The sequence below is a fragment of the Sprattus sprattus genome (genome assembly GCF_963457725.1).
Source record: "Sprattus sprattus genome assembly, chromosome: 4".
Classification (NCBI taxonomy): Eukaryota; Metazoa; Chordata; class Actinopteri; order Clupeiformes; family Clupeidae; genus Sprattus; species Sprattus sprattus.
This window is the reverse complement of record NC_137923.1, coordinates 4,235,844-4,259,901: the sequence shown is the minus strand read 5'-3', so window position 1 is coordinate 4,259,901 and position 24,058 is coordinate 4,235,844. Positions and strand designations below refer to the sequence as shown.

Here is a 24,058-nt window from a genome sequence, read left to right as displayed (position 1 = left end):
GGCGATCTTCTGGATGATGGACCGCCAGAAAAAGCTAAACCAAGTGTTGACTATTCATGTTTATTAAGTAGGGAGAGCCTTTTGAATATATTTTTTCATTGTAGCTACTAGATACACGCATTTCTTAAAGCCATAAAGTTGTCTGCCTGATACCTTAGAATTTAGAAACAGGTCACTGTTTCTGTGTCGGTTCAGAGAGAAAGAGAGATTGAGAGATTGAGCGTTTTGTGAGAGAGTCTTTGTATGTAGTGTATGTTTATGTGCATGAGTGAGTGTGTTTGTTTATGTATGTGAGTGTGTGCGTGTGTGCGTGTGTGCGTGTGTGTATGTGTGTATATGCATGTGTGTATGTGCATGAGTTAGTGTGTGTGAGAATGTGATGTGTAAGTGTGTGTGTATGTATATGAGTGATACCATGAGGAAGAATGAATAGAGCGATTATATTTTCCTACCCCAGTAAAGGAAAAGACATCACTTGTTTGGCAAAAGCCCAGATGGGAAAGGGCCCTGTTGGTGAACGTGCAGCTCACCCACACTCACACAAGTAGAGGGTGAGAGATTACTCACGTACACGCCAGCGAAGCACTAGACCTGACTACCTAACCCGAGCCCAAATCTCAGAAACTCACACACGCAGAGGCCTGTGAATAATTTTGAATATTTTTATAAAATCCAATATGGCGGAAATTGAATTCAATGGTACCTCAAGAAGGACGAGAAGAAAAAGATCAATAACAAAAGGTAGAAGCACACTGGCTGCCTATGCCGCTTCGCTGCTTGGCCCCCAGAATATGGTCCAGTGACAATGTATGCAGGGCAAGTGTGTTTTGTTGGCATATTATCGTTGATGTATTGATTGTTTCATAACATTAACTTGAATGAACCTTTAATCAATCTCCCTTTCTTCTCTCCAGCTTAGGCCTACCTCCCCAGCTCAACAACGCTGCTACTAAACAGCACGTCAATGGATTTTGCAAATGAAGTTATAAATTAGTTCCAATGTCTACATGTCCTTCTTGGGGAATAGGTTTAATGTCCTTTACCATACATTTGCTGCTTTATTGCATAGGTTACATGACCTATCCAAGCATTATGGTATTTTCCCCAGTAATCCTTAGGCTTTAGTCCCCGTTTGATATCTAAGTGGTCTATTTTCTCTTTGCCCAGTTTTGTAGTTGTGTAAGGCCAGAGTTGGCGTTCTAGAGGCTTCCCCATGAAAGACTGCACCAATAGGTCTGTCTGACGTCAGATGAGGATGACTCCATGTTGGATTAAAAGGCCAGCGTGGGTCATCCGGTCCCCAGCCCGTAGTGTATAATCATCTACGGCTACGCTGTATGGAGCTACAGAAAATACTAGATAAGGACCAGAAATACTTTGTGAATCACCATGCATGTGTCATGTTTGTGTATAGACTTGCAGCAGAGACCAGAGTAAGGAGCTGGGTCCTTCTTGAGAATGCTCACAAGTGATCAGTGTTTCCTTGCTCGCTAAATGCCTTAATGTTATATTATATTGCATTACACTCTATCATATGTACGTCAACATTTATGTGTTTAATAATTTATGTTTTAGCAACTTTTATTCATTTTTTAATAAAAGCATTTGATTAATTTACTTCAGTTTGTCAGACAATCTAACAGATGGTAGACAAAGATAACCTCCCTAAGGACACAAAACAACAACAGCAATAATAATAATAATAATAGTAAACAATATGTTATATAATATATGTTCTCCTCAAGGAATTGTTTACCATGGCAACCCATGGCTCTGGGCCGGCCCCCAAACCTGATACACCTCCTGGAGTACTCCAGTCCATGTAGCATCTGGGAGTATACTAGAGTACTCCAGTTCAAATACACAGACATACCAACTGATGTTGTGCTCAATGTCTGCCAGTAGAGAGCACTCTTGAGCCAAATACAACATTGCAACAAGGCCTATTCAAAAAGCGAGGACAAAAAAAAACATAGACAGGCAAAGCCTCAAATAAAAATTGCAACCATTCTATATTATTTGATCATTCAATCATAATGTATTATATTCATTATCATACCACTGTCATAATATACCTATAACTAACTACTTCTGATTTGAACTACTACTGTGTCTTTCTGACCATTCAGTAAAAATGTGGCATCACAATAACAACACAGTAGGTTAGAGATGTACAGGCCGTTTCTGGCAGATCCTCACCAAAGTCCTGTATGTCAAATTAAACTTTTCAATGTCTCAGCTCTGATTATGTCCTAGCTGAGCCCAGAGTTGATTAAATACCATCCGCCTTCAAATGGTTTCCACACCCTGATTACACTGTCATCTGCAAACACATTTCCCATCTGGGAAAATGGGGTTTGTTGACCGCTAAAGAGAGGACCTTTAACCTTGTAATTTACATCTGAATTCATTAATAACAGCCAAGCTTATTTATTCTGTGTTATCTTGTGAATCTTAAAGGTATACGGACGGTGAATGTGGAGGACTGTGTGAGTTTTTGCAGTGATCCTGGTACAAGTAAAATGCTCATGTTACAATATTGTTACCTATTTGCCTGAAATGCTATTTTGATCCCCATCTCTACGTACTTATACCCAGGTATCGGAAAATGGCAGAGTGGAATACAACGTTTATTTTGTTAAGTGCACATTTTTAATAAAACCTCTAACGAGAAGACCATTTTTGGTCTAACCGAGGCAATTTTATTTCTGGAGTAACATAAACATTTTCCACATACGACTTGTAGTGATGCAGTGTTTTTTTTTGTAAACCTGAATCTGGATCAGTACTGGTTAATGTATTTAGCTCAAAATCTTTTAACACTGAACAAAACAGTCACATCAGCTCTTGCATACACACTTCTCCTGTGGCGTCTACTCTAGTCACTGAAATGATATTATACAGATTAACCCTTAATTTCATGTATAATTTAAATTCTCAATTTTATACTTATTAGGAATTTAGTGACCTGTCAACTCATCAGGTATTATGCTTCCCAGAGATAAAAAAGCATACCACAACACCACAAAGCCATCACTGATAATATCATGAGTGTCAGAGCTATGCAATGAGGTGAAGAATAAGCACGACACAAGACTCTTGTACGACATGCAAATTAAAGTTCCCTAAAGACCTGCATGTGTTAAATTAAGGGAACTGATACAGTAAATGATAGATATAAAATAATGAAAAAACACATCAGCAGATTTGTATGCATAACACATCTCAATGAAACTACTCTCTTTTTTCCTGTAGAAGTGTCCACAGTATCCGGCAGTGAATAGTTTGTGATGCCAAAGAATATGACCTAATATGTGTCACAGACTGTTTACCTCGCCATATCCTATTAGGAGGGTTAAGGGAGAGCGCTCTGGGAGACTAAGGAGGCTGAAGGTGATGCCTGCTGGACTTACACCGTTTCGGGCACAGGATCCTGGAGAAGGCCCGCCTGAAACTGCTGTGGCACACCGGGTACAGGAAGGGGTTGATGGCCGAGTTTAGCCACAGGAGCCAGAAGGAGGCCTCGTACCAGTGGTGCTCCACGCAGTCGCCCCGGCAGGCCGCGCGGATGATCATCAGCAGCGTGTAGGGGGCCCAGCACACGGCGAACACGCACACGATCACCGCCAGCGACTTGGCCACCTTCTTGTCTCGGGTTAGCCGTGAGCGCTGGGCCCCGCCGCTGCTGCCGACCCGGCTCACCGGAGGAGATGACATCTGCGAGTCCAGCGAGCCCTTGTCCTCCTCAGCGTTGGCCGTCGCCATGGCCGCCGCCTTCTTGCTCTTGAAAAGCACGGAGTGGCAGTAGTAAAGAGGGGAGAGCCGGATGCTCTCGGCCTGGGAGGAGACCTCCGGGACGGGCTTGGGCTTGGCGCCAGACAGCCTCCTCCGGCGGATGTTCAGGTAGATGCTGAGGTTGAAGAAGGCCACCGAGATGAACGGTGAGAAGAACTCAAGTGCGGAGGCACTTAGCAGGAAGTACCAGGTGTAGTAGAACTCGGCGAAGCACTCGTCCACGGGCACACAGCTCTTGCCAGACACATGGTCCCAGAAGATGATGGCTGGAGCGTAGAGAAGGAAGGCCAACACCCACACTGCAATCATCTTCCCAATAGCCTGCTTGGTCATCCCTTGTTTTGCACGATAAGATACCTGAAATGAAGGAGAAAAATTAGACGTAACCTTCTCCTTATGAGACCAGTGAACCCACGTTCTAATCCCTGTGTGGTATGAAATGCAGGTCTGTGCAGAGGCCGATACATGTTGTCTCATTTATCGATACCAGATCATTCTACAGACAAACCAAATTGGCCGTTGACGTTTCAACAGTTAATTGCAGAACAATACATTGTTCATTTGAACAGCCACAGTTCGTAGATGTGTAAACATTAGTACTTGCCAGAATGATCCCAATCCAAAACCGTAATCTCTGCTATTGCCTGCCCTTAAACAAACAAAGAACAGCTATGATATAATCTGAGTCAACTACATTTCAGGTAAACAATCTTACCAATATTTCATCAGAACATGTAACTAAGGCTCTTTCTTAATCTAATTACAAGCAGCTAAGGCACCTGAGAGACCAACAGTAAAATAAGCACTCCATTTAACCATGGTCAAGCAGTAAGGGGTAGTTTTAGACTACTCCAAACATTCAGAGGCAGGTTACTGTTACTGTGGATTGTCCTCATTTGCACTTGAAAGAGGTGTATGTATAATTAACTGAAAGTGGACTGTGTATAGTAGAACACGGATGAAAAAGAGAGAGAGAGAGAGAGAAAGAGAAATACGACTGACATGACTGAATTAAGAAGTGCCAAATGGAGTGCTTTGTTCATTAATAAAAGCAAAGACGGGCACCAGCATAATTTTGAAAAGAGCCTAAAAGCAAGAGCACAGCTTTGTGTGAAGGTAAGGGCCACTCAAAGTAAACACACGGGGTAGCTCAGCATCAACCACTGATCAAGGAAAACTGGTTTCTATGTTGGTGACAGTGTTACCATGTATTGGATTTAAATCCATCCAAATCAGCTCTGAACAACATTTTTTTTAAAGAAATGATGGTATCATAAAATATACCAGCAATACATGCCACAAGGTGAGGAACATCTACCTTTGAGGCACTGAGTATTTGAGAAGTAATCGAACACTGAATTATTCAGTTGCTAAAATGAAATGTCTAAATAAACCAACAAAGAGTTAAACTCTTCCAGGTATAGGTAGTCCTTTAAGAAGAAAGAAGCTGATCTAACACTTCTGGTAATCTACAGGAGCTGGTAAGCCACCACTGATGCCTTTGGTTACCTGTCCTCTACTCACATTTGTTTTTAAAGGTTTCTTTTTTTCCCCTCTCAGGGACTGTGGTGCACACACCATCCATTTGCCCGAGGTTACTGGAGTGGCTAGACAGAGCAGACTCTTGAGGATCAAAGATAACAGTTCCTTGGATGTTCGGAGATGAAAGGGAGAGGACGTTTAATGGTGATTGGTATTCATTTCTAAAATGTTTTTGCACAAAAAAAAACAAAAAGGTCCATTGTCAGGCCCTTAATCTTCAGTTCTATCATAGAGACGCTATCATAGCGAAATTCAGAGCGCACTTTAGAGGCTGTAGTACAGAGGAAGCGCACCATCCACTGTCACATGAAATCCAGTGTATCAGTGTCAACCTCAATACAGCAGAAAGCAAATTAAACAGTTTCTTCTTCTTCTACATTCTACAGCAATTACTTCTACTAGTACTTCAGTAGGATCCCCAATTGAAACAAATAATAAAATCCATTTCTATAACATGAATGCTTCCCCTCTTCTGCCTAGTTTCGTTCTACAAGCTGGGCCAAAACACAGCAAAGCCTTTAGTAGTAGCGAACCTCTAAGGGTTGCATCCCTTACATGTTTTAGATGTGTTGATGACAGGCACCAGCTGTGGCTTACTCAAAGCACTCATCTTTGATCAGGTTGACAGGTCATATTTTCAACATCACCTGCCATGTCAACATACACTGAAGGTATTGGACATACTATGATTATAGCCTTTATGGAAAACTGCTGTTAGTCATTTGGATGGTTTCTTGGACATTATTTCGACAATCAATCCCTTCTATTCTAACATTGCTGTTGTTCTTGGACATCTACAATTATATATCAGTGGCTATTTTCAGATCATAGCCATCAACCTATTCTGATAGTGTTATGATATATTGTTTTCATTTCCATTTTGAAAAGTGAAAATAGTGGACGTTTTTTTTTACCATTTAATGGCATGAGTTAATAGACTGTAAAATGGTGTAAACAACGTCAGAGTAATCCAATTTCCAAGGCAATGATTGACAATATGTTCTCATTCTCACTCTTTTTCATAATGAAGACGCCTACATTTTGTATTCTCCCATTTCCTTCGCATAATGGTATGGGTAAGAAAATTGGTTTTCAGAGCTGCTTTTACAGCTGACTTATCTTGACCTCCATTTAGCTAAAGTGTGATGGGAAATACAGTTCTCCACAAAATGAAAAGTATGCAACTATCTCCTCAACCTCGTGTCAGTTGGTTTGGGTAAAAGGTTTGTTTGACGGTGCATCACAGAGCGAGTTATGCAAAAAATGGTAGTGACCAGAAGGACCTGGCCACCTTTCATCTCCACAGCAGACAAAAAAGACATCTTATTCATCTGATCCACAGAAAAACACTCTATGGCTCGACTAGAATGACAAAATGTACATAATGACAATTCACAATTTGAATTGTCCCAATAGGCTTTCTATGTGCACGTGTTTCTCTTTAAAATCTTCTTCTTTAACATTTAAGGCTACTTATTTAGCAAGCACTTCTACTTGACTTAAAGCAAAAATATTTAGCATTTTGCCACTTTTTGAGGTATGTTATGAGGTAACTAGTTTTGATTTATTATACGGCTCTTCAGAACGTTCCAAAAAGCCCTGTTGATTTGAATGGGCCATCCCCAACGTTCGCAGGTACTTATTTTCATATAATGACCTGCATATAATGACCGCTGTGCTGTCAATGGCAACGGGTTTTGTGCTCCTGATATAGGTCTTTCGTATCATTCCGAAAGTATTGAGTCCGGTAACTTATCAATGGAGTTTCAGCGGACGGTTGAGCAGCTGTGTTCTAAAGAATGTTCAACGTCTTTGAAGTTCAACGTCTTTGGCGAACTATTTCTCTGCTTTTTAACACTACGTATAGTAACAAATACATTGTAAAAGACACACTGTGTTAAGTTATTTTTAGTTTTGGCAAGTTGCCGTATAATAAGCGGGATAATGTATAGAACGCAGGTCCTTATCGGAAAATAAGTCCCTTCAGGGCGAAGCAAGACACCTCCGCTTCGCGTCGGTGTCCGGTTCACCCTGTCGGGACTTATTTTCCGATAAGGACCTGCGTTCTATACATTATCCCTTACATAACTTTCATTTTCAAATTAATTTTGATGAATTGTCATGTAAAAGACAGACACACACACCTGTCGTTCTCACCTAGCTTCCCAAGCTATACATTATGAAGTTCTATGGTCTGGGAAACTGCAAAGATGTAAAAGCTTTCAGAGCATGCCAACTATATCACCTAAAGACACCTGCTAGCAAACTTTTTATCAGTACCAACTGTGTTGTTGTTGGTGGCATTTCTGTCAAGTGTTTTGGGACATGGACTAATTGTTGTAACTTTCTCCATTCATCATACCCTGCACCATGCTCAGACTTATTATTTGGAGCAGTGTTGATTTTGATGCGTGTAATGTAGACTATATGTGGACCATTTGCAATGTAGAGAATTGCGTTGCTTCCTTCTTGTACGAACTGGACACTGGGCTACAATCGCAGGCCACTTCATGCCTTTTTAATGACCAATTATACCACAATTGGCTTGATGGGCTGAAGTGGAGCCTTTGGTTGGAATAGGTCCCTTCCCTCTATTAAGATGATAGTCCGAGTTGTTGAGCGGGGGTGGAGGCATGAGGAGGACGAGGACATCAAGAGAGACATTCCGAAAATGTATTCTCCTGAGACTAAGGGCTGAGGCCCTAAAATAGAGAGCTGTTTAGATAACTATTTTGGTGACCGACATTGTCCATTTATTAGAACTAAATAAGGGGGGTGAGACATAAATATTATGATCAAATACAGCAAACAGTTGAACCCACAGAGTATTTCCTAAAGCTCTTCAGATGTCTAAAGAAATGCCAGCCTTTTTTGACATTGTTTAGCTCTGTCATCCAAGTAAGTAAGCTTTAAATAGCCTATTAGATCTTGTGGGTTCAATCCATGGATTAAAAAAAACTTGCTGTAGTGTAAATGTAGCCGTTTTTACTCGCTGTAAAAGATTAACCACAGAGGACCATTCTTACTTCGTGCTGAAAAGGACTTATTAGAGAATATTGCAAAGCACCAAATGAAAACCCGAATTAAAGCCCAGTCCCCTTCCTTAAGTCATTCACAGTTTATGTAATTATCTGAATGAATATAATATATACAGTATATACTGTTTATCTATCTATCTATATATATATATATATATATATATATATAATATTGCTCTGTTCTTTGTTTCTGCGCTGTAATCACACAAAAACACCTGGAAAATGCTACAAAGGTTTGGATTCCGAACATGTGTATTTTCTAAATATTGAACATCGCCTTGATGTTTTCAAGAAATACTTAAGAAACTTCACTCTAATCATGTTTTCCCATTAATCTTTTCTCCAATTTAGCAGACTTTCAAACAAAATTATTTTAGTTATTTCCTAATTATCTGCAATTATGTAGGGATCATTGCCCTCAGTGCTCTATCTGCAGACCTACACTATTAACGCAGCTTAATGATGTTTGACGTGTGATTGAAAAACATTATCATGTGGAGGCCTATGCAAATCAGTCATTTAGGGAAGCATATGTATGGTGATTGTTTACATAGTGCATAGATTGGCAGATCCCCTATCTCTTTGGCAGTAGTGCTGAATAACACCTGAAGTGTGTTTCACTTAAAGCTGTATACAGTATACAACAGACAGTAGTTTTTTTTATACTTTATTATACGCATTACATTCAATATTTTTATAAATAATAATTAAATAAAACATACATTTTTGGCTTGACAAACTAAGACCTTTTCTGTACGTGATTTTCTATTGAAACTTGACCTTTCAGCTTACAGACAAGTAAACACAATCATTCCTGTGTAATGGCATTTCCCTTTTACTCCCTACATCTCAACTACTGTTAAATAAAACATTACAAAATAAAAAGCCCTTTGACTGCTGTGCGGGGGAAATAAGACGATCCTCACAATGGGCATCTTAACATTTTACAACACAAAGTGCTCAAAGTGCTGATAATATCTAATGAAAATCCACCTCAAACACACAATTAGGCTGGACATTCAGTCCCTTCTGCCATAAGAATATAACCGCCTTGAGATCATTGTATTGTTTTGTCGCTATATAAATAAAATTCATTGAATTGAATTAAGAATATGACATGACTATTTTAAGAGTTGTTATTATGTGTCGCCTAAACTGCCGTTTCTTTGGCTGACACAGATGAACTGTAAACTATTGTACAGACTGATGCTGTGAATTTCACTCTATGGCGGTGACAACACCATCCTTATGTTCACAAGTGCCATTTTAAAGGCCTGACTATTTACATTGTGTTAAGAATTACAGCACTTCATTTTCACCTTGCCTGCGGTCGGCAGTTATGCCCTTCCAGTGCAGCTTGATGGGGTCTGAACTTACTCAAATACAGATCGTTTGTCTCCTCCTTTAGACATCTGACTGAGGCCAATATTAAATGGCTCCTTGACAACAGTGCTCTTCCTCTACTAGTATTTCAGCTCTCACTGTTTCTGAGCTGAACTCATACTCAGTTTCTGTCCAAGGCTAGTCAGTTATCAGAGCAATGGAAGGCTAACATAAAGCCCTCGAAGTTAGAAATCTATTGATTTCACTGTCAGACGTGCATGTTGTACTGAATTCAGAGAAGTACTTGAGTACTTCAGTGGTTGTTTTTAAGATGCTTTAAGTTATTATTTGCTAGGCCCTCCATGGTCTGGCTTTTTGGCTTTTCCAGTGGTGGAACGCTGGAACATTGCGTGTGCTAGGACTATGGCCTCTTATTGTCAGGTTCCCGCGGAGCTCTGCTCCGGCCACGCCCCCTTCAGCTCACTCACTCTCCCAAACTGCACTTTCACAGTCACGTTAGGTCTCATCATTCACACCAGCCTCAGTGATCACCTGCACCTCGTTTGCACTCAGCTGATTCAATCACCCCCACCACTTGCTCTCTCGTTAGGTTTCATCATTTACACCTGCACCTGTAAGCGTTTCCACCACATTCACAGTCACGTTAGGTTTCATCATTCACATCAGCCTCAGCGATCACCTGCACCCCCTCTTGCACTCAACTGATTAGTGATCACCCACACCTGTCACTGCCCTTTATATCCCCCACTCTACCTGCACTCAGGTGTCGGTTATTGTTTGGTGTCACACTGTAACAGGTACCATCCGTAAGAATCTCTGTCTTAGCGTTCGCTTGCCTTTCTTGTTCTCTGTTCTGTTTTACTGTTTGTAGTTAAGTTTAGTGTAGTGACCGAGTTGGACTCGTGTTTTGTTTAACCGCCTGGTTTTGTTAGATCGCCCTTTTACTTTCAGAGCTTGGCTCTTTGTTTTGATGTCGCGTTCCTGTGAACCCGTGCCTCATTTCTCGCAGTGCTGCGAGCCTACGCCCCTCCTGGGCTAGACTGTAATGTAGGAGCGAACGTGCCTTGTAAAGCCGTTCGGTATCCCTGTTCATCTGTGCTGCTTATCCATTCGCAAAATAGTAATTCACGAAACCTTCAGTGGTCCCGTAGTTGTTCCGTGACACTACGTACAGTACGTCTAAAGGATTTGCATTAGTGAAATCTGGGTTTCGTTTTTTTTAAACCACGTTAATTAAGCTTTCAACTGCTTTTAAGATTGTAATGTCTTGTTTTAGTTGTGGCATTGATGCCTCTTTCATATTAATTGTTTCTATTACTTCTGTGTATAACACAATACTTAGGAAGCTCCTTGTGCTGCCAGATTAACAGGGTTTGGGGGCAGTCAGCACCTCTTGAGCAGTTCTTCATGACATCAAAACATGTGAGCATGACATGTACGATGGCAAATATGGGATATGACCCTGTACATATTTCTTGCTTATACCTACTTGAGGGGGGCCTGGGCCTCAAGTTTAAACAGCAACGCATTATTTAGTTCCCCTGCCTGAAGCGCCCTAAAGTGCATCTGCCAAGGCCCCTGTATGTACAGAATATCTTCTAAACACTAGATTAACTGATAAGAAATGGTGGCTAATGAAGTACAGTTGGGTTCAGTGCCTGTTGTACACACAGTACATTGTTAATGGGCCAGGGTTATAAGCCTTTTTTGCCAATGGCACATTCTATTTTCTTTCACCCTGCCTGTTGTGAAGCCTATGTCAACATGGTTAAATAACTCAGTTGGTTGGGAGATTATGCGTCTACATGCCTCAGTCTTCTGATCCGATTCCGATTCATCTCTGCTTTGATATTTGTACTGAGGACTCATGGAGCAGCTTTGATATTTTCATGTATTCCTTTCTCAATCATCGAAGGAGCCATCATCTTCCCATCTGGAAACAATTGCTGGCCTTTTTAAGTATCCCACTTGAGTCAGTGAGACGGCCTTCAGATGATAAGATGACAGGAACACTGGGCCATATACTATTCACACCTTTGTACAGGCAACTCTCCTTAACTAATAAAGATTTTTACACCTATGAGTTGCGGGATATATTAACTACCTTTGAATTATCTTTAAAGTGGTGGTGGGAGAATGGGAAGAGAATAGGAAGGATGGGATTAGACAGTAATTAAGTCTACGCTCAGAAACATAAAGCAGCTTACAAATTATTCACATACACCTTGGCAAGGCATTCCTGTAAGATTTCTATTAATCCTGTGAAAACATTACCCATTGTCACCGTTTCTTCAGAAAAATGCATAATATGTATTACATCAGCTGTGTTGAAAGAGACAGATCTGCAGCAGTCATTAAACCTTACTTGTCATCTCTCTTTGACTCTAGAGATGACAATACAAGTATGATAACCCATATAACCCTAATAATTCATTTAATGAAAGGACCAAAATGACGGGCTAACAAAGATGAATGGATCCAGCAGAAACCACAGGGGCAGAAGATCAACCACTACATTAGGCTTGAAATTAAGAATGTGTGGCACAGACATGCATTTCAGAAGCTTACATGGCAAATGTAACCACCAAGATGATAACCACCAAGGACTAACTAGTTGCCCTTAGCAACTCCAAAATATCCTGTATCTCCTATGGAAGCATGATTATCTTTGTTCAATACTGTCAGACTGGTTAATACATGTCATCCACTACTTTTCTCTGTGCTTATTACTGCCTACGTTTGGCTCTAGCTTACCGCTTGAGTGACTGACAGAAAACGGTCGTAGCTGATGAGGACGATGTTGAAGACCGATGCAGTGCACAGCAGGTAGTCCATGACCAGCCACAGTTTACACAGTCCCCTACCCAACATCCATCGACCAGAGAGGATGTATGGGATGTACACGGGAATGCAGAAAGCACCTAGATAAAATGAAATGTTATACTCTACAGTTTTACAAAGCATACTTACTGTCTGTTTTGAAACGGCAGCTTTATTTTAAACTCGTATTTTAAACGAGACATACCCTAATGGATTAACGCTAAAAGGGAACGCTGTGAAATAGCCAGCGAATATCCATCACTCGTTCACATTAAAATATCATGAGATGTGTACAGATGATGAAATGTACTCACCTACAAGAAAATCCGAAATGGCCAGATTCAAGAAAAAGTAGTTGCTTTGCCGCCTTAAACTTTTGTCAACTTTAAAGGCAAATATGACCAGAGCGTTTCCTGAAACCGTCACTACAACCAAAGTGACCATCATCACCGCCAGGGTAACCATCACCGGCCGGGCAAAGGGGGACTCCTCTCTACTGGAGTTATTGGCTATAAAATTCCGAGTGGCGTTCATCACAGCCGCGTCACCTCCCATTATCTTCGCGCATACAGCAGGGAAATGTAAATGCTGTTGTACTTGAGAGAGAAACCAAACACGGTAATAGGAGGTCGGCTTCCACATCAAAAACATTTTTCAAGGAACTCGTTCATGCGTTCTTCGTTCATGCTGCTCCATCCCTCCTCTAGTGTTGCCTTGTGGCCCTCACAAGTCAATAGACAAGGTCCTCGCTGCGTTGAAGTGTGGAAGTAATGGAAGCGGAGGCGCAGAACTCTCATCTGGCATGCGCCGGGCGGACACTGTATACGGTTATTGCCATCCCGCCCACTTCAATCCTGTTGCCTCTTGAAATGAATGGAATTGACGCTTACTGAAAATACTTTGAACTGCACTATGCTCCCAGCTGTAGAAGTGCTTATAACATTATGTTTGCCTGTGTTCATATTGTAACGAATGAAACAGTAGTCAGACTTTTATTTTTGCGTCTTGCTATTTATAAAGCAAATCACTATGGAGATAAATTGATACATTAGGCAAGAAACTTCAGGGGGGCTATTATTTACATTACACATGACCGTGGGTAAGGATGGACAAATATTCAACAAACACATTCAATTACGCATAGCATAGCATATGGGTTCAAATCAATAACAGAAATACATGCTAACCTTAACACAAACATGGAACATGAGCACATTATAAAATGGAATATAAGACATTCAAATTAAACATGAGCATTCTCACACACACACACACACACACACACACACACATTTGCACAGCATTATGGGACTGAACTATTACACAGTTATTTACAGAAGTGTGAGACCCTTGCACACTTCATAGCACCTTCCTGGCTGGTCAATTGTCCCAAACGACCCAGGCATTTAAGACAGTCTCTTAAGCACTGGTACAGATGTTAGGGTGCCTAAGTAGTTTGTGGTGAAAGTGAAACAATGGGTGTAGGTGATGAAAGTTCAGTCTCTGTGCTACTGTCGAGATGAGCCAGGGGCTGGTAGGGTGTCTGCTAAGAAGCACCGCTTGGTTGCACCCTAAACACATTGTCTGAGAGTCTAGCTAGCACTGTACATGGCCTGACCCACCAGTTCGTCAAATTAGGACCACCCCTCCCCCCGTTGTAGGGTGAGAGGTGAACAAACAAAAGGGAGAGTTTTCCTTTTCTTTTAGTTGTGTTATAAGGAGAAGTGGTGGCAAGGTAGAGTTTTTGAAACTGATTGTAACCTAGACAGCCAAAAAGCCTATATTTGTGCAAACAAGAGCTTTTGTTGTCAATGTATAATTATTATTTAAAATTCCATCGCTTCTCTGGACCGATCAAAATCCGAGTTGAACGATCAATGTTGGTATATGAACTGTATTGGTTGAAGATTTTTTTTTTCTGCTATGTTTTTGGCCTATTGGCAGTAGTTTAGTTCCGACAGCGAATTGAAACAAGTTGTTTTGTTGGATAAAAATAGAATTTGTTATGACATGAGGGCTGCGGGGTTGCACTTTGTTGACTCCCGTGTCGCAGATGTGGCAGCCCTCTGGTCAATGGCTCACCTTCCCCAGTGGCGCGGAGTGCCACGCCTTGAGTGCCCAGAAGTAGGGTAGCTCCAGATACATCCATAGCCCCCCATCTGGTCAGTAGATCCAGCCCAATGATGCATGAGGCCTGGATGCTGGCCAGCCATAATGGATGGTGGACGACCATCACCTGCAGCCACTTCTTTCTGCTCATCTGCACCCACTCACCTGTGGCGGTGGTGTTGCGTTGCCATTGGTTGCTGCCCAGCCCTGCAGTCTTGGTTCTTTAGTCCCAGGCAGCTTGTCATTGTCAACATAAAGTCCATGGGCAGCCAGAGGGAGGGAACAGTGTTTGAAGTGTTGCCCTGCCTAAGTTTGACTCTGGCTGAGGGGGCGCTGAGGGGCGCTGGCACTGGCCAGTGCTGTGTGACATGCCCGGGTTCCCCGCGCCAATAGCCCCTCTCGGACTACCCTGATGATTTCCAGGGCTCTCGCCTGAGACGCTGAGGAGCTGCCACTGTGGCTTGGCAAGTCACCTGTCCTTTCTCCTCATTGTCTTGGTCGGCTTGGCACACACAATGTTTCAAGCTGGGGCACCGCTAAATGTGCTCCACTCGCCCGGCCAGCATCAAGTTTCTTAATTCATCCCTATAAGCAGACCTATACATGTCTCCACAGGTAGATCTAGAAAAGAAGGTAGGATCTGTTGATCCCAATATGAAGGTAACAGCAACTTCCAAAATATCCTCTTAAATGATTCTGTAAAAGTTTGCCTGAACAGATACCCTTGTGTAGATGTGTAGACGGTGGGGGTCAGGGGGTAGGGGTAGGGAGCCTATGCTCAGACTTGGGGCCCCCAGAGTCCCTAGAATCGACCCCGCACACAGCATAATCATGTTTAAGCTGCAAATTTAAAAACATGTATTCCAATTATATGGAAACAACAGTATGAGCGTTCTGATTGGCTCATGCATAGTCATGCCACCCACGTATTGCCCTCCTCCCTGGTCAATATGGATCCGTATTGCCCACTGCCGAAAAAAGTTTGCTATCCAGACGAAAATGAAAACATCAATCGCCATGAGGAAATTCAAAAGATTTGACAATTACCATTTCTTTTCATTTACAAAATGAAAGGAGCGAAAAATGCCATTTAATAAACAACTTGCTAACCTTGAGCTTGTGCTAGTATATCTGATAGCACTCAATGCATGGGGTTAATGTGAATACACACAATGGTGGTCTTTTGATGCAAGAAGATCAGAGAGAGGTCCTCTATTAAGATGTCATTTGGCCCTCTGGCCAGACTTTAGAAGTGTGGGAGTCCATTGTGTAGATTTGTATCCTTTTTAGAGTGTTTTCTTACTCTTATTTCTTATTCTTTTATGCAACAGTTGTGATATGTTATTGAGGAAATCATTGTAGCATTAAATGAAGAAATTATTTTGCAGCTGGCCTCCTCAACATTACCTTTTAAGACATGTTGCTAAGCAACAGTACAAAAAAAAACAGTAGCCCTCTCTAGATGCAATGTATATAAACTGATAATGGGCAAATACTCTAGGTAACTGATAACTAGGCAAATAAGAACACTCTCCTGTCCGTCCCTGACCAAGACAGACATGAGCACTTGACTTGGCCCCCGGGCGCCATTAAGGCTGTGTCACACACGCATGCTGAAGATGTCGCAGATGGAAATTATCCTCTGCATTTTCCCATCCTGGGCTGTCCTTCCTCCAGTGTGTGTGTGTGTGTCCTGTGTCGCCGTCCAATGAACGGGTGTGTTGTGTGTCGTGCTGTGTGGCAAGAAATAAATGACTTTGAAATAAAACATAATCATTTTTTGAATGATATAAAATAAGGTTTAAAAACTGCTGTGGTTGATCTACATATACATTTTTTGCTGTGGTTCTTGCATACCTTATATCCCACAGGCCTTTACGCTCTACTTCTGAGTACTCTACTGATGGACTTCTCAAATTGACAGGCCTGCAAAATCCCCAATACTTCCATTCATCCATTCCCAGCATGTCCCACTCTTCTGTGTTTGTTGTATAATAGCATCTTTGCTGTGGATGCTTTTAGTTTGGCATAAACATACTATTTTTCCTTTATATTTAGCATGCATCTCAAACAGTGGCTGCATTAAACATAAACCAACGTGCAGGTGGCTGACAGAGCATGCCTCTGAAGCTCTCTAATATTAATGTTGCTCATAAGGAAACACAGCCATTCACTGCTGTGCTTCAAAGGACATAATAAAAGGTCACCCTGTTGAAAGACTAGACTTTAAAAAAAGACTGGGACTGTGTACATATTAAACAGAAACAATGGCATCGGAGTGAATGAAAGCATTTAAATAAAGTGCAAATGAAATATCTTGGGTAATACAATGAGATATGTTACGTCATGGCACCATGCACCTCAAATAAAAGAATATTTAAATTGTGGTCAAATAAGGTCGACAGACAAATGTGTAGTTATGTGGGGCATGATGAGCAGTTCATTTTCATGTTCATTTGTGTTCCCTCTTTGCATACAGTACCTGATACATCTGTATATCCAACAGTATAACCATCCAACACATGAAGCTGTAAAGACATAACACACCATATAAGCCTTGGGGTTATTACTATTACAAAGATATGAGGACATTATCACATAGGTTTGAAATTAGGCAGATGCCTAATTTCAAACCCATAAAATGCCCTCCGGTGCCATCCGGTGACCCGATTCGAATAACCAGCACAGCATGTTACCCCTGGCAACTCAGTCCTCAGTCTGTGCAACAGGGAAGTGATTTTTCTCCTGAGTCCTCTCATGCCACTGCTCAAGCAACAGAGTTTCAGGCATTTTAAGGCATTTTCCTGCATGTTTAGGTTTCTCACATTGGAGCTTGTGATGTCTTGACTATTGTCTACCTGCACCACCAGTCGGCGCTGTGCCGCCAATGAAACAATGACTTGTATGTAGCTCACCCATTCAATTGATGCTTCAGTAAACTGGGGAATGACTCAGGTCTTTGGATGAGCCTCTCTGTAGCTGAGGTGGTTTCTTCACATGTTTCAAGTCCTTCTTTTAGTTTGAACCAAGGCCAAGGCGCATGTCCTCCCAACCGCTGTTTGTTTTTGTCAAGTCACAAGTCTGTGGTAACGGCCCAGCGGTCAGTCAGTAGGACAGAGTGACCTTCTCAGCGGAGAGTACTTCACTTCAATACTTCTTCTCTCCCCATATGGAGGCACACAGGTCTCTCTCCATGGTGGAACACTTTACCCACTCAAGCTGGGGAGATGAAGTGGGATGCAAAGGCAACCTCCGTCTCAATGCCATATGTGCGATGTTTTCATTTTCAGAGGTATCCATGATAACATAAGTGGGCAGATGAAGATCAAGAGGGAACTCAGGCAAGCTTTTCAGTTCTGTGAAATTGCACTAAGCCTGCTGAGTTTATAGAAAAGCCAAACCAGGTGCTGTCCTATGCTTTTCAGTTAAGTTTCACAATAGTTGTACACTCTGGAATGGCCTTAACTGCACTAGAAGTTGAGGTGAAGAAATACATACGATGAGGCTAATGAGTCAGGAACATACCTTTTGTGTGGGCACAGATCACACAAGGGAATGCCTGTATTGGGAGAGTTTGTGCACCAGGAATGTGGTTGCAGTTGGGTTCGAACGGTTCAACCAGCTTGGTTTAAGGTCCACTCTTATTAGGATGACGTAGCACAGCTTTCAAGTTTACAACTTGGCTCTGAGCATCACAATATAAAAGATGGCTGTCAAGGCATACTTGTACCCAGGGCAATCCCTGTAGCATGGTTGCCAACATCACCAGGGAAGCAGGAGCTACTGTGACAAGACCATATGGAACCATCTTTCCCATGGTTATGAAATCAATTAAATGTTTGTTGCTGACGTACAGAAGAAGCCATTGTTATTATATAGCAAACGGTGGGAAAAACCTGTTTGAACAGTTAATCAATATGAAGCAACAGTTGGTTCTCTGTGCTAACGGGCGTTGTTCCGACTCCTCAGGCTGGCACACCATGCACCCCCTACCTTCTGTTGGATGCTTTGGAGTAAACAAATGGAAAAGCCCAGTGAGATGCATCAATGTGCTCAGTTCATCAAATGCAGAGGATTTTTTTTAATAGATTCTGGGAACTAAGAATCACAGGAAATGGTTGGAGAAGACACCCCAAGAGAGAGGGCTGGAACTCCTTTTTGAAGAAATGGTGGATTCAAAATGTCAGATTACTCCAAGGGTCTATTTCTCTTTATATAGAGTATAGCCATGAAGGGAAGGAAATAATAGGTTCACAGGAGTGTGGTGGAGACATGTGTGTACAAAAAAATTCAAAACATATAATGGAACTAGTTATTTTCTGGCTATCCAGTAAATATTCTTAAATCATATTCTTGAACTTGGTCCTGATTACTCACAAAAACCAGAAAGTAGAACAATTTCAAATGAACAGTACAATGGGGTAATATTATCATAAGGTTGGTTTGGAAGTTGATTGTTTTTATCGCAAGTTGTGCATGACTAGATTGTCCATCAAATTATTCACTGCTTGATGTACAGGTGTTTTACTTCAATCAATATATTCTGTTTGCCAGACAATGCTCTCATTTATTCTCCTGTTGCTTATTAATATTATAATTATTATTATTCATTGTTAATTGTCATTTAGTTTGAGCTACTTAACTCATTATAAAATATAAATAATATTGTTTAACTGTTCAAGTGAAATTATGGTATTCTTGTTAAACTAATGATGGAGTTCAAACCCCTTTATTCAACCTCTTCCACAACTCCATGACACCAGATGGAGCTTTTTCAGTTGGTGGTTTGTGTTACAGTCTAGGCCCAAAAATGCCCACATCCTAAACTGCATCAGAGAGGTGAGCGCCATCAACACATCCAACGCGACTGCCAACTGACCATGATCTTGATATAGTCCACAGAGCTGTTGCAGGGGAGTGACCATGCTTGGAGTACATTAGTATGTGAGAAAAGGACTTAAAGACCACATTCTCAACATCCTTTGGTATAGAACATCTTAAAAGACCAACTTCTAGTTCTCAACTTGAGATGGGATGACTAAATGCATATTTGTTTCATCTAAAGCCTGTCTGCATTCAGGTGAAGAGGGTAAAATACTGTACCCAAGCCAATGTGGGTGATTAGGCCTGAGTGTGTGAGACATGGCCTGAAAGGGGTTGGAGGGAACCACCACCATCTGCACCATCGGTAATAAGTTGATTACACAAACAAATTCTAGAATAGATTCTAGAGTGTGAGGTCTCTGCTTACTGAGCTGCTGAGCGATATTCAACAACAAAAAATGTTGTTACTGCTACTGGTTTAGGAGCACACCAAGACACTTAGCTATACCTTTAGTACAGTGTGATGAACAAAGTGGCTATGGTATGGTCATGGTAACTGATGGCCTTTTTCACAGGCCTCATTCAGCATTCATTTCAAATGGCTCCAGGACCGAAGCAGTGCCTGAAGTTTAATTGAGGTAGAAGGTATTGTTTAGAGCAATTATTTGAAAAGTTTACTGTTCGACCAGAGAGAAATAAAGAGAGCGACTGTCTGGCAGACTGTCAAACTGGGGTTATATATTAACCACCTCCAATTTCAATTGTGGCAGGAGGATCAAATTGATAGATCTTTTGGAAGTGACCAACCAACCTCCAGTGGATACATGAGAATATGATATGCATACTAAGTTTAATTTTGCTGTCTTTTATTAAAATACTTCCTTGTACCCACTTTTTTCCACACTTATCCTAAATGATTAATTTCTGAATAGTCAAACATCTGATGTCTTGATATGTCAAATCTAAAAATGTAATTTATACACAGCTAATAAGCTTACAATGGTTCAACCCATTGTCATGGGCCTCCTAGATCACTTGTCACATCAGGGCATTTACGGATTATGCTGAAAACTGACCGTGTAAACAAAGGTATCCCTCTAAAGAACAGACAACACTGTTTCCAAAAGAGAAGACGTATGAGATGATGACCCTCATGATAGCAGGTGCAGTTATCCAGTGAGAACCTGGCCAATTACACACCAGCAGGGGGCACTGTCGTCTACTGTCGCCATGTGATGACACAATCGACTGACCTCACAATGTGTCCACATGTTATTACACTGAGGCTTAATAAGGACCATTGCAAGAGGCGTAATACCAGTAGCACGGTGTTAACCCTACCAGTGGAGTGCAGTGAGGTCTTCAGAAAACATGTTTTCCAAGTGATGATAAACTGGGGTGTTGTAGCAGTACTTTTAGCAGGCTAAAGTACCCAACTGCATGTGGAATCTCACCTGTTTCATTGATGGTATGAAGTCATGCATTAATCTAGAAATGCTCTTCCAGCTCATCAGTTGGCATCATGCGTCATCAGCTGCAGGTGCTGCAGGAGGACATATGAAACAGATGATGGAGAAAATATCTATAGAGGCATATGAAATGGTGACTGTCATACTGTATATCATTATCATATATCATTATGATTAATCTTTATGTCTTCATGCAGTACACTGTCATGAAAATGTCTCTACCAACATACCCTCTCTAAGAAAGACATGAACTGAGAGAAAGCAATGGAACACACTGCATGAATGCCATATAGTACACCTTTCATAATGACAGCATGCGGGGGAACAAAACAGAGGCATGGCACATACACAAATGGTGCCCTTGCGCTGCAAGATGAAAATCAATACATAAAAGACAAATATTCAGTCTTTTTCCTCTCACCCTTGGTGTGGAGAGTACTTTTGGAGCATCAGCCACAAGACAGACTTTCTCTCTCAGTAGAGAAAGAAATACATGCAGCATTATTTTCCAAAGTTCACTGCAATTACCGATTGATTTCAATAAAGCATCAGGCACAGTAAGTGCGCAGCAGGCAGATTAGAGTCACCTTAACAACTGCCACAGTAAGCCCCCTGGCCCTATCAGCCCCCCCCCCCCCCCCCCCCCCTCCCCCCCCAAGTGGTGAGTGCTGACATTTCACTTGGACCCACTGGGGCAGAGTGGAGCTGAACATATTGGAAAGTAATGGCAGGGCATAATTTTCCAATCATTTCAGTAACTGGATGTCATCATAACTTTCTGGTTAACCTATAGTTTCACAGGTATGATGAACAATGATACTGGCCATAAAGGCATTTTGCATATTATGTCACTTGCTATGCTGAGATGGAGGATTGAGAATTCATGTGATGAGCGTTGTCTGAACAGTAAAAGAGAGGGAAATATGCCATTCCTCCACTAGTGCCTTGCCCTTTCTCTACCTCCCTCTCTTCCCTATCTCTGTCTGCCTTTTCTTCTCATTCTACTAAATGAGTCTCTGTAGAGAATTCACAGCACTTCTCCTTTGAAGCCTTGGTTCATCATCTCCATTATCTTGTCATTTGAAGAGGATTAGACACTGGAGAACACGGCGTCCGGCTCGACACTAAAGAACTGTGACAGCTTACAGTAATTGCTAACCTAATTAGCATGCTCAGAGCTCCAGACTGACTAAGACTGATTTGATGAATATAGTCTGCGTGCTCAGTGCAATAGTGGCATATTGCTTCATATGTTTGAAGGAAACTGTTTTTTTTTTTTTTTAAAAACACACAAAACATAGAACCTGCAATATAGAACCAGTATGGGATCTTCATTGGCTCTTTCAAAAGCTTAAGGATCTACTGAAAATAATGAACCTTTTTCTGACCAAACATGTTTTTAAAAACCTAAGAGAGATCCAAGTTCAGCTTCCAAAAATGTCCTACAGGAAGAGAGGAAAGCGTCTCATGGTTCCTCTATGGAGACAAGCTAAAGCGTTCTCATTTTTGCCAAGAATCTAATATGTATAACCAATTTCCTGACAATTTTTTTCAAACTTCAGTTCACCCCATCACTTATTGTATGGGTGGTATGTCCTAGAACATTTTTGTATTACTGATCTCTATTTGTATAAGTTCAATAATCACTATAATTCCACCACAGGCTGTTTTTTATGACAAGCTGAGGTGTTAAAACGCCACAGACATTCGAACAGTATCTTCACACAAAGCTACAGGCAACATACAGGAAACATGAAAGCGCTTTGACATACTATGCCACCATGTCTGAGTGTTTCACAGATCATAGGAGCCATGAATGCACTCATTGGCTCTGCTGCCTCTTACCTGGAGTAGCCTGTTCTCATCTCCCTTCTCATCTCTCTCTGTCCTTTTCTAATGCATAGCCACCAAATGGCTCACACCCACATGGGCCTTCAAAGCGACTGCTGCACCCAGTGCTCTGATAGAGAGAGGTCCCTCATTAGCTCTGATGGCCTTAGATAGTGCTCAGATGAGAAGGCGAAGAGAAGCTCTAGCCTGTCTGATTAGGCTTCCCTCCTGGAATACTCCCAGGACAGAGTGCAGATTGATAGCTGACACATGGTGACATTTCATTAGACTTTAAAAAAAGTAAAGACATACAGGTTTGTGAATAAATCTTTGAATCGTTTGACTCTTCAAAAAGGCATTTTCACGACTTGATGCATGCAGGCTGAGCCCAAGGGCATGACAAGACAAAGATTCAATCACAAAAGAAAAGGCTTTACTTACTAGGCGACCAGAAACTTAGAGAGCAGTCTATACAGGACAGGTCAAACACAAGGTCTTAAAATACACAAGGAGGCTAACCAGGGAAAACAAATGTTGGTACAGACACTATTCTCTGTATGAGATGTTAGTGTACCACCAACATTATTTTGAAGCTGTTATTTTAAGGTACAATTGTTGCATAATGTTACTTTAAGTATAATTTATTTATGTTGGTATGATTTTTACAGGAAACTATTGTACAGGATTGTGGAGATTTTCCTACTTCAGTTAGGGTAAGATGTGCTGTGAGTTCAGGAGGACCAGTTGAGAACAGACCAAATATGTTCTGCGCATGTGTGTGTCAGGGTGAGTTTGAGATCTGTAATTGCCATGTGCCTCTGTGTGATATGTGATTAATGCCATTGTGTTCCAAGCTCCTTTGGGAGACATTCCGGGTCAGTCTGAGAGAAGGATCGTGGAGAGGACCTGACAACAATTAACTAACCACTCCTGACTGCAGTGTACTGTATAGGCTAGTTGTATTTAATATGTAACTTAATACATACTTTTAAGATCCCGATCTAACATCTCATTTGGAGTTAAAGGCACCCAGTGCAACTTTCGAGGCTGAAAAAATAAACTTTCAATTTCTAGTCTTTTTTACACGTAGTAAGTTTCAATAACTCCATACCATTACATACCGACATTCAAGCAGCAAAGATGAGACGTCGTTGTGTGGTGAGAACTGATAGAAAATCGATAACAACAACAATCGCCGCCATTTTCTTTATTTTTTGTAACCTACAATAAATAAAGCTGGCTTCCAGTCAATGGAAAAATGGCTTCTCCCCACCGGCGATTGTTGTT

General features: G+C 41.4%; 1 protein-coding gene across 1 annotated transcript; it reads right to left on the bottom strand.

The window, feature by feature from the left end:
• Positions 1-3,378: 3,378 nt before the first annotated feature.
• Positions 3,379-13,094, bottom strand: LOC308364491 (histamine H3 receptor-like; the record flags this gene model as incomplete). The annotated part of the gene is made up of 3 exons (XM_080837625.1): positions 3,379-4,152; positions 12,474-12,640; positions 12,854-13,094. The coding sequence occupies 3 exons, from the start codon at positions 13,092-13,094 to the stop codon at positions 3,379-3,381; spliced, it is 1,182 nt and encodes a 393-aa protein (XP_080693751.1).
• Positions 13,095-24,058: the final 10,964 nt, after the last annotated feature.